The sequence below is a fragment of the Microtus ochrogaster genome, linkage group LG2 (assembly GCF_000317375.1).
Source record: "Microtus ochrogaster isolate Prairie Vole_2 linkage group LG2, MicOch1.0, whole genome shotgun sequence".
NCBI classification, from domain to species: Eukaryota; Metazoa; Chordata; class Mammalia; order Rodentia; family Cricetidae; genus Microtus; species Microtus ochrogaster.
Window position 1 is genome coordinate 8,110,117 of NC_022028.1, and position 11,538 is coordinate 8,121,654.

At 37.9% G+C, this 11,538-nt stretch overlaps 2 protein-coding genes across 5 annotated transcripts in view; one reads left to right on the top strand and one right to left on the bottom strand.

The window, feature by feature from the left end:
* The window catches only part of Supt3h (SPT3 homolog, SAGA and STAGA complex component), a 363,212-nt gene that overhangs the window by 113,970 nt on the left and 237,704 nt on the right, over positions 1 to 11,538 (top strand). The gene's annotated exons all lie outside the window — the stretch shown is intronic.
* Positions 1,667 to 2,797, bottom strand: LOC102000545 (putative uncharacterized protein ZNRD1-AS1). The gene has a single exon (XM_005359814.2). It carries the CDS (start codon positions 2,189 to 2,191, stop codon positions 1,667 to 1,669), a length of 525 nt encoding a protein of 174 aa, XP_005359871.1. The 5' UTR covers positions 2,192 to 2,797.

Genomic DNA, 11,538 nt, shown 5'->3' on the forward strand with positions numbered 1-11,538 from the left:
ATTTAGTGTGTTTTGCATCAAGAAACTTTGCATTCAACTTACTTGGTTTCTTTGGACAAAATGAGAATTCTTCAGTTATTCAATATGTAAAACGCCACATCCCAAGGTGTTCCTGGAATTTGACTATTTCTCAAGAAATGTGCAGAATTTTTTTTAATCCACTGTTTTTTTATTGTCTTGTCCCATTTTGAGGAATCATATTCTATATTATCACATGGATTTTTAAATTATATTTTAAAACACTAACTAGGTTCCCCATTGAAGAAATCTGTTTCATTTGTTTTATACAAGAGGTTAAGTTCTTTAAAACAAAACGTGTGATTTGGTGAAAGCTTCTAGAACTTTACCAGTGTCTTATGCAGAGCAGTAGTAAGGAAGTGAGGCCAGAGGGCCACAAGATGTGGGAAATTCTTGGCCTACTGCCACAGGGACGTCTGTTAAAAAGTTTAAATTTTTTCTGTGGTATTTTTTTCAGAAAATATTTCCAATTCCCTACATGTTAAAAGTGACCATTTGTGTTCCCTGTAGTGAGACACAAAGAAGCAAGGGGTTGCTGCAACTTAATGGTTTTCTAATCAAAATTAAATTGTTGTGCTATTCATCTGTAGAAAGGGGTCTGCAAGTATGATTTTTGGTTTATTTTGTAAACAAATTCTTCTGGAAAAAGCATTGTTTGTGTTGGTGCTGATGACTATGCTTATTTCCTTAGCTTTCACTGGTGAACACATCTTTGGGTGGTCTTTTGCCTGGGGGCATGATACAAATATTTGCCTGTCTTGACAAATAGCCACCGCCCTTCTATTTACCCCCACCCACTACCCTAACCTTCTTTGTGAAACTGGCCAAATGAGTGTGATTGGCTCATGTGCTTTTGTGAGGCTTGCCTTTAGAGAATTTGGCTTAATGAAATCTTTATCATATTTGATTAGTTGAAATGATTCTGAAATATATTCCTATTAAAATCACATTATTTACATTTTAAAGACTGTTTCAAAGGATTTGTTTCCAACTTAAGAGTCTGATTTTTTCATGCCAATCCATAATTCATGAAAATGACAGATGAGAAGTACTTTTCTTTTGGCCTTTCCTTTGTCTTAAAACATTTTGTGCATTTGGCTTTTGTAGTTTAAATTTTATCTACCTTCCCGAATCCTCTTATATACCTACCCTTTTTCCTTGACTGTTTTGTTTTTGTTGTCCTATGGGTCTACAATGCATAATTCCACAGACTATTAAGGATGGTTTGTGCTTCCGTTTTTAAGAATCCTATTAAGAGAAAAGCAGATTATGGAGAATAAAGTTAATTTTAAACTCCCCTTTTTTAAAAAATAAGAGAAAATATATTTTATATGTATAGTGTTTTGCCTGCATACTTGTTTGTGCACTTGGTGCCTGCGGAGGTCAGAAGAGGATGTCAGATCCCCTGGAACTAGAGTTACAGATGGTTGTGAGTTGCCATGTGGATGCTGGGAACTGAACATGGGTCCTCTGCAAGAGCAGAAAGTGCTCTTAACCACTGACCCATCCTTCTATACTTTCTAGTTCTTTTATAAAAAAGATGGACTTTCAGAGTTACTGTATAATCTCCAAATGACACAGAACTTCTAAATTCTAAAAGTCTTTATTAATTTCTGGTACTTTTTTTTCCACAAAAAGCACTGAAATTTTACTGATCTTTGACTTTTCGTACGTGACTTTTCAAAAAGGGTGGGAAGGCGAGGAATTTCCTTTGATGAGGCTTTATAGCCGTTTTCCTTTCCTCTCTTACCCGAGACTTCTCAATAAGACTTTCCAGCATAATCAGACTTTTAGTGCGTAACTCCAAAAGCGGGTGTGCGTTAGCCCTTTCAAGGTCCTTCATCTCTTTCTTTACTCTCTCCAGCTTCTCTAGTGAAGGGAGCTGACTCGAGCTTCCTCTCAAGAGTCTTTCCTTGAGTCTTTGCTCTATCAGCTCCCTCCCTCGAAGCATGCGCTCCTGGTGGTCTTTGATTTGCGCCTGTTCCCTCTTTTTGACCTGCTGTCTTCTTTGTGCTGCCTGGCCTTCGTGCACAATTCTCGGTAGCCTTTCATTGGGAAAAAGTCTACACATTGTGTTCTTAAACTCTCTGGCCTGGCCTGTGCTGTGGGCTTGCCTTTCCATCTGTTTCCTCTCTTTCTCAGATACCCAACAGTATCGTTTTCGCCTCTCCATGCTGTGTTGCTTCTGTCCTGGTTTCCCAGCGCACTTCTTTCCCCCTCATCATTTCCACTGTTTTTTCGTCATGGTAAGGCTGCTTTGGCAAGCTAATAGTCAAGAGAACACGCTTCTTCTGTGATACTTTATATTCCTTTGGTTACTCAGTAACCCAATGTCTTGGTGCAGTTGTGTGCATGCCACCCAGGTTCCAGAGTCAGGACCTTTACACCAGTGGAGACTCTTGACTTTTATCTTACTAGTACCTGTAGATGTGGTCGTCAAACCCAAATCTTCCAACTGCTGAGAATCGCTCCCAAAGATGAGGGAGATTAACTTGTGAGGAGTGGCCACAGAAGGTAACAAGGATGACAAAGAATATGTAACTCTGCTTCTAGCCACTGTGCAGCTGTAAAAGACAGCACAGCTTCAGGTCCAGTGGGAGCTGTAGTACTCTCACTTGGATAGCCTCAGAGTCAGTATTCAGGAGAGTTAGCACGGTGGCCTTTCTCTTCTCCTCACCTCCCGTTTGTAGGTTTTGTAGGTTGTGAGATACAGGTGAAAAAATATTCTGGATTGGGGTCTGAGCTAGAAAAGCAGCCATAGACCCCTTACTACTACTCCTTGAACTAATAGGATGTCACAATACGTGGTTGAAAATGCCATGGCAACTCAGACCTTCCTTGCTTAGAGGTTCTGCTCCCTCCCTGAAGCTCTCAGATGAAGTGTGCCATTCGCCCACTATTTTTAAAGACCAAAATTTGATTGCATGATATAGTTGAATTGGTAAACAAAACACATGCTCATTCATTTATTTTTATAAAAGTTCTTTCAGATGGTCTTGGTGGCATTGGCCTGTAGTTTAAGTGTTCCCAGAAGCCTAGGAAGAAGAGTCACCCGAACCTGGATTGTAAGACCCCTCTTAATCTAAGAGAAGAAAATGTTCTCAGAAAACAGCAGTGATCTAGCTATCTTAAAGCTCTTATTATTTAGTGGCTGTGTTTCTCCCTAGAAAGCAGAACGATGATTCCCATGATTTGTGTTCACAGTAACTATAAAAATGGATGTCATGGCCTCATGTGTTAGCATTAGGCAGAGGTTGCTCCCACAAGAATAGAGCATGGGCAGACCTTCTGGGGTTTTCTCTCCAGCCTATCCTTATCAATATTTTCATGCTCTTACTCAATTTTCTACTAATACATCTCTTGAGATCACTCCTCTACAGCTCTAGCTTACTCCTTGTCATCTGGTTGTACTGCACTTATTCCTGCTTGTACTAAAAACTTGAGACTTTTTTGTTGTGAATATAAAAGTGCTGTAAAAAGAAATAAGAAAAAGAGCTTTTCTTCTATGCTCTTCTTGGTAGCAGTAGAAGTAGTGAGAACTCCTTCAGGTTTCATAATTCTGAACAGAGGTTATTCAGTCCTGATGTGGGATTCCCCTCTGTATGCTATGAATATGTTTTATTACCATTGTTTAATAAAGAAAGCCACCTCAGCCTGTAGCAGGACAGAATATAGCCAGGCTGAAAAAGATATATAGAGAGAGTAAATGGAGTCAAGGGGACGCCATGTAGCTGCCAAAGAAGAAAGATGCCAGCTGCCAGCCAGAGCCTTAAAGGGAGGCCACAGCCTCATGAGGATACACAGATTAATAGAAATAGGTTAATTTAATATGTAAGAGTTAGCTAGGAATATACCTAAGCTATAGGTCAAACAGTATTGTAATTAATATAATTTCTGTGTTATTATTCAGGTCTGGGTGGCCAGGAAATGAACAAGCAGACTACCTAGTCCTGTCATCTCACGTTGTACATTACTCTTGACAGCCTTTGCTGTCAAGTTAATTGTTAAGTGACTCCAATGCATAAAAATGTATTATAGTATAAGAAAGGGATGGAGAGGAAAAAGTAACCTGATGTTATATCCAGGGAATAAAAAGACTTATTCCCAGCAACTATTGGGCCTTTAGAAATACAGCTATGAATTATTATACCCTATGCACACATTTATGTAGACTCTTTCTAAAGTCAGGTTCATTAGATAAAGCAGACTTTAACCATGATCTTGAGCCTTTATGAAAGTCAGATACTGTTATTAGGAGATGCTGGTTGGGGATGCTCATTAGGAACAAGTTGGTGAGGCCTTCACCTTAAAGATTAAAATCCTAAAAGCAATCTACTAGTCAGGTTGTGTTTATTATAATCTCTAATATGAACCCAATATCTGAAACAGAAGTTTTAAATCACAGAAGAACTTATCTGTTTGTCAAGGAAGATTCCTTATTTTTATTGCAGTTTATGAAAATTCTGCACATAGTCACATAGAAGTTTGAGATCTGTCAAAAGTTACTTGCCCCAAAGTATAATATCTTTCCTATTTTTCACATCGGCTTCAAAGTCTTCTACTGTTGTCTTCAGAGATTTGCTAGTGTATATAAGGAGGTTGTATATGAGGCTGTAGAGACAAAAGGGTTGGTAAGAATCCACCTGTCTTGTCTGGAAGCTCAGTCTACAGGGAAAGGTTATATATGCACACTCAAAGATATGGACACATGTCCAATAAACAATTTTGATTAAATGTTAAACTTATGGTAGGTTTACTATGTGGGTAAACATCTCAGGCTGTCTTCTAGACAAAAATGTTGGCAAAGAAATGATGTTTTAAGAGGAATCATGTCAGGAGAAATAAATGAAGATTTCAAGGAATGTTTGATCACCCAGAAACAAAGCCTATCTGCTAACAGACCTAGAACAGTAGACCAGGTGGAGCCCATTTATCACTGATACATGAATTATTAGGTTAGATTCCCAATATAGCCATCTTTGCTATGATTTGCTAGAAATGTGGCATGTGTTAATAACTTTGTATTACTGGGTTCAGTGAGTAATAGAGGGTGGTAGAGAGGGCAGAGAAAGAATAGTAATAGCGCTTTATGATCGCTGTTGCTTTGTATTGGCCGTCTGTAGTCATTCTCCTCTGAGGTGTATAGGCGGCCCTCTGTGGTTTTATGCCAACCAAGTTCTCCCTCCATCCACAAATTCCAAGCTCTCATTGAAAACCTGTGGCTTGCAGGTATTAGTTTAGAACTTTTAGAAAGAATGGAATCATCATTTGTTCTGTAGTCAGAGGGATGTCAGTGATAATAGCCCTCCACAGAACCCTGACTGCACTACGGTAGTTCAGAGGTCTGCTCTGGAGTTCTGTAGACCAATTGGTTGAAATTCCATACTTACAGGTAGGCAATACTATACCTAATATCTTGGAAAGTAGGCAGAGATGTAACACAGTTCCTGTTACTAACTCACTAGTATTTGCTATTTATCAATAAATGACTCTTACATTGTGTATGTAATTACAAAAATTTAACAGTTTAGTAAATGTTAAATCAGTGCTAAATTTGTGCTTAAAAATTTGTTCCATTAAAGTTTATATAGACATATATTCAATAGTAACCACAAATTTAAATCTGTTTGAAGAAGTAAGAACATTCTGATTTTGGTAAACAGATATCAAACTGCTTTTCTAAGAAATCTACCAGGAATTTACCCACGATTCCTCAGTTTGTGGCATCAGGAGAGCGGTCTTCAGTTGTTTACAAGTCCTTCCCAATACTTGGAAGTCTCTGTGCTTTGTGTAAATCACATTTCTTCAGGGCTCTCTACTGGCAGCTTCCCTGCTGATTTTTAATCACATCTTTTATTTTTTGAACAATTGCTAATTTGGTCTCTCAAGTACTGTTTGTGTGCCTTGTCATTGGAGTTTTAACTTCTCTTTTTTGTTGCTTTGGGGAACATATTGGGTCCATATGTAATCATAAGAAAATTATAAACCCGAGCTAGCTTCAGGAAGTTTGTAGTCTGAAATACTGTCAATGTAGAAGCATGCAAAGGTAATGTAAGAATGATATCCACAGGCAATACAAATGAGAAAATAAGTACATAGAAATAACTGTTCTCCACTGGAATCCCAGCTTTATAAAAGTGAAATATTTATGAATGTATTACCAGGAAAGGATAGTTTGATGAAGTTTCTAAGTTTTATGATACTGACATATTGGTATTATATTATATTATCATCTTTTATCAACCTTGAAGTGACTTACTGTTCGAATTGGGGACACTGGTTTGAAAGGTCCTCTTCAGTCATAAGCCATAAAAATGCCATGGTGGTTTTGGGGTTTTGGCTAAAAATAGTTTGTCCTGATTCTGTGTAGGTGTGCTTACCATATTTGTTTATATTTGCTCAGTGTTGGTACTGCCTTTATTTCCAGAAAAAAAAATTTTTTAAGTGTATTTATATCTTGTTTGTGTTTGAAATTCTGAGCAAACAAAATTGAAGATGTAAAATCACACACAATTTGCAACATTAAATAAGGCATCTATTTTAGACAACACCAGCATCTTTGCCTGTCTTTCAATCGTTTTATACTTACTAAATTAGAGCTCTGCATGTAAAAACTTGCTGCTGTTTTCATCTTCAAACTCATGATTGAGTCTAATGTAGATCTTCTGAAATCCAGATAAACAATATCTAATGCTTATATAATACTTAATATTTATAAAGCTTTGTGAGGATAGGATATTTCTGTCTTTCCTTTTTAGTTTTTTTTGTTTTATTTAAATATAAAATGTACATATGAATTATCTATTAATTTTCTTAAAATCTTTGTATTTATTATCTTAGTGTGTTTGTATAGTGCATGTGTGTTATGGTGTTATGGAGCACGTGTGGAGGTCAGGGGGCATCTTAGGTTCTACATATCCATCTTGGTCCATCAAGCTTACCAGCATATTTGTTTTCATCCCTGTACGGAGATTAGTGACTCTGATGGTTATTTCGGCTGGTCTTTCCACCACAAAGCGCTCTTAGCACAGTAAGATGTGTGATTTGGCAGACTAGGCCCTTGTGGGACCTTGTGCCTTTGTTGTCTTGGGACTTTCATTACCAATGCTGTGCAATAGATCTGACCTTGAATTTCTCTCCACCCTTTAGATGCTTCTGGGTTTCCTTCACTTCCCTTACTTTTGACATATCAGCAAGACTAGTGCCAGATGAACCAGCTCAGACCTCACAAGACGTCAGACAGCTGCCATGATGCTATGTGGAAGGCAGCTCCCACTTCCTCATGCAGTGCCAAGGAAGGGAGATCTTACTTAAGATTTCACGGATACTGGATCTTAAAATTACTTTTCAGCAGTATTGGGCTCATGACATTTTATACACTATCCATTTTAAAAAGAAAATTAAAGTTATAGCATCATTCTAATGTTAATGAAAATAACAACTATGGAGTTTCTGGGGAAATGCTAGGCCCAGTGGAAATGAAAGCATTGTAGGATTATTTTTAAGTAAAATCAACTTACCCCCCCCCTTTTTTTTTTGAATGCAGAAGTAGGTGAGACTATCAGGTCCCAGATTCTATTTACTTACTCATTGGAAGGAACAGAATTGGGTTTATTAAGTAAAATGTGGGGTTTAGTTAGAAAAGATAGTACATCTTTAGGTTTTAACAGGGGAGGAGGCATGACAGGGTCAGCAGAAAGAGAGGAAATGGCAATAGCAGTGTGATCCTCTTGAGGATTTGCCAAGGAACGTAAAATAAAATTCAACAGTCTGGGCAACACAGTATGATCACCATCTCCAAAATAAATGAATTAAAGAAATAATAAGTTCTACAGAATCAGAGCTTTCCAGAGCTCAGAGATGACAGCCACCAAATGGAGACTTCATAAGTGCTGTGAATGGAAGCCCGATGAGGGCATCAGATCTCCATGTGGATGCTGGGAATCAAACCCAGGTCTGTTAGAAGAGAGTCAGTGTTCTTATCTGCTGAGCCATCTCTCCAGACCTTAAATATAGTCAGTTCTTATTATTTGTTATTGGATCTCTAAGATTGCCACAGATGCTAAGTTACCAAATAGTGACCTGTCACTGCTAGGTAAATAAGTACCTAAGCATAGATCCTGTAGATTATAATCTTAAATCCTAAAGGCAAATAATCCTAGTGGATTTTGTTTTCTTAACAGCAGCAATAACAAACTGAGATTTGAATGCTGATGTGTTGTCAGAGGCCAATTGTTTGTTCCTAGACGCCCAGACCTGAAATAATCACACAGAAACTATATTATTACAAGACTGCTGAGCCTATTAGCTCACACTTCTTATTGGCTAGCTCTTACATCTTAAATTAACCTATATCTATTAATCTGTGTATCTCCACGTGGTTGGAGTACAGTAAGGTTCCATCCAACTTCCCATATCTGTCTCGTGCAGTGGCTACATGGCTTCTCCTTGACTCTGCTTACTCTTTCTTTCTCTATCCGCTTGGAATTCCTGCTTTGCCCTATTTATTGTGCACTGCAATAGGCTCAAGCAGCTTCTTTATTAACCAATGGTATTTACAGCATACAGAGGGGAATCCAGCATCAATGGTGGACTTTCGGAGGCTGTTTTCTCCAGCCAGATTCTGAGTTAAAGCCATTAGCAGTCGGCTGCACTGCCCACTATGCTCTTACATTAGCGGCTTCTCCAGCAACTAGATTCACCAAGAAGCAGTGGAAGGGAGGAAGGGTTTATTTGCCTCCGAGTTTCAGCCCAATCTTGGTGAAGAAGGTGTGATGAAGATGTTAGGAATGCCTTGAGCTGTGGCAGCAGGATTGTAAGGCTTTTTACTCACAATCCTGGTGGATCAAGAAGCAACAAGAAAACAGGCAATGGTGCAGCACTAGGCTGTAAGACCTTGCTTTCTGCCTTCACCCTTCCATGATTTCTTTCTAACAAGTAGGTTTCATTTTCTAATGATTCCATAACTACCCCAAACATGGAATAGCTACAAGTGGAGGACCTAGAGTTCACAGCCATGAACCTAGGGGGAGGGTACTTCATAAGTAACCATGGCTACCCTCTAGTCATTATTTAAGTGAGCTGAAGCAGGAGGGCAGTGTGTCCTCAGACCAGCTGAAGGAGGTGTGCACATGGGCAACTCATTTTGTCATAGTTTTGTTTTTTATAAAGATCCTGACCACTTGACATGTTCCAAGTATGCAATTTGCAGAGGTACAGCATGTCACTACAAAGTTGGAGTTTTGTGCTCTTGCCTAAGAGTTGGGAGTGTGTATTTGATTGTAACTGGGCTAAAGAAATAGCTAAAATGTGATGAAAAGGGCTTTTATTTTTCTTGATCAAAGTGACAATTCCCTGCATGGTACTTTCCTCTGGTTCAATGTTGATTTCAGTTGAAATTGTCTTAGAAGTCCCAATGAAGAAAAGAAGAGGAAGAAGGCACATAATGGTGCTTAGATATGCAGTGAGCAGCTAATCCTATCAAAACAGCCACCTACCTGCATTTGTCTTAACTGAGAAGAATACTTAAGTCATAAATGATTAAGCTTCCTCTATTTTATAGAATGCAAAATTGATGGAGCCAACCATCCTCCTTTTGTGTAAATTTTCCTGGTTTTGTTTTATTTGAAAAGGAAACTCAGGTCCTCTGGAACAGTAGCAAGTCTCTTGAATGCTGTGCCTTCTCTTCAGCCTTTTCACTTAAAAATTTAAGTTATCATTACATCATTTCCTACATTTCTCTCTCCTCCCTTTAACCTCTATCATGCACCCTGATTTTACTCTCTTAAATTCATGGCCTCTTACCCCTTATTAGTTGCACGTACAACAGACACTGCTCAGTCCATGTAATGCTACTTGTATGTGTTTAATTTCAGGGCTGACCAAGTGGTATTGGATAACCAATCAGGAACTCCTTCCTGGGGAAAACTCTTCCTATCTCTCAGCATTCCTGGAGGGTTTGTGTGTCTCTGTGTGTGTGTGTGTTTGTGTGTGTGGTTTTTTTTTTTTGTCTGAAGATTTTATAAAGGTCAGAGCTCTCTAGTGGCTGACTGCTTTACTTTTCTGATCTTCAGCTTGAACCCCAATATCTGTCTCTGGGTTTTTATTATTCATGCTACATACTCCCAAGCCTGACTTTTGGATCTGGATGCTGGGGATGTGAATTCAGGTCCTTCTGTTCTTACTGACTGAGCCATCTTCCCATCCCTCTCTGCGAAGCATTTCTAGCATGACTTTAAACTATTGTTCTTCTGAGGCCTAAGAGGGAGTTTCTTAACCAAGACCTGGCAGTTGCTTTCTCCTGGACACCATAATTTATCAGGCTTTAGTCCCACTACAGAGGCAGGAAAGTGCCTGTGCTTCTTAGATGGTTTCATGTGGAGCTACATACTGAGACCTAGAGTCTGAGCCCTGAAGATGTAGATTTAGCCTGTGGAGCAGATCCCTCTGTGCAGCACAATTTGCTTGGTTTGCTTCCCCGTGCTTTTACTGTGTTTATTGCTTGTTTCCCTTGACACTTTAATTTCTCATTCTATTTTTCCCATTTAAGCATACAAATTGTACAGATTTTTTAAAATGTCAATTTAGTCTGCACTTTAGGCAGTTAGGAAACACCATAATTCACTTACATATAAAAATGTTTTTACCAGCTAAAACAATATTTTCAGTTTTAACGGTTTTGCCTCGCTTGCAGAATCTGTATGTTATACTTGTTCATTTTCATGGAAAATCTTTATATCTCTACACTTGAGCCGTAGTGCTTATATTTTTGGTCATCTAATTTTAGCCTACTCTCAAGAAATCACTCGCTCATACATTTGACATTCTTTTTAACCCGAAAGCTCTACAATGGTGCTGCTTTCCCATTCGCCCAGATCTTTTGGTAAATCTCCTTGAATATTTCAGAAACTTTTATTGCCTCCTTTGGAGATATGCTTTTTATTAATAATTTTTAGAGTATACTTTATTTTAGTTATTTTATAGTTTAATTGATAAGAATATAAATATGAGTCAATTCTCAGTCAGCCAAATGGTGTTTAAAAGAAATATACCAGTGTTATTGTAAATGACCTTGGTTTTAATAACTGGGCTCATATGTTATAATGTTATTAATACCCCAATAGCTTTTGTGATACTTCTTTTCAAATGGTATTTTAAAGTTTTGTTTCATTTCTATGATAACTATGCTGCAATTTATTTTTTAGTTTCAAACTTCTTTGATGTAAGATTGTCAACTCTGATATACTTCTGGGTAATGTGGAAGTACCATCAGATTTCTACTTTCGGGAAAAAAAAGATCAGGCTGATAATTTTTTTTTTGAAAAATTTCTGACATTGCCAGATTGAAATATATTAACATTCCACTCTTACAATTTAAAATATCAAAATGAATTGAGATCAGGACCAACAAACAACAGCAAAGGAACAAAAAATAGTGATGTGCTTTCTAAATGTCAGTCTCAGTGCTCATAGCAATGAAAACATTTTATTTATTTTTATTTATTTATTTATTTATTTTAA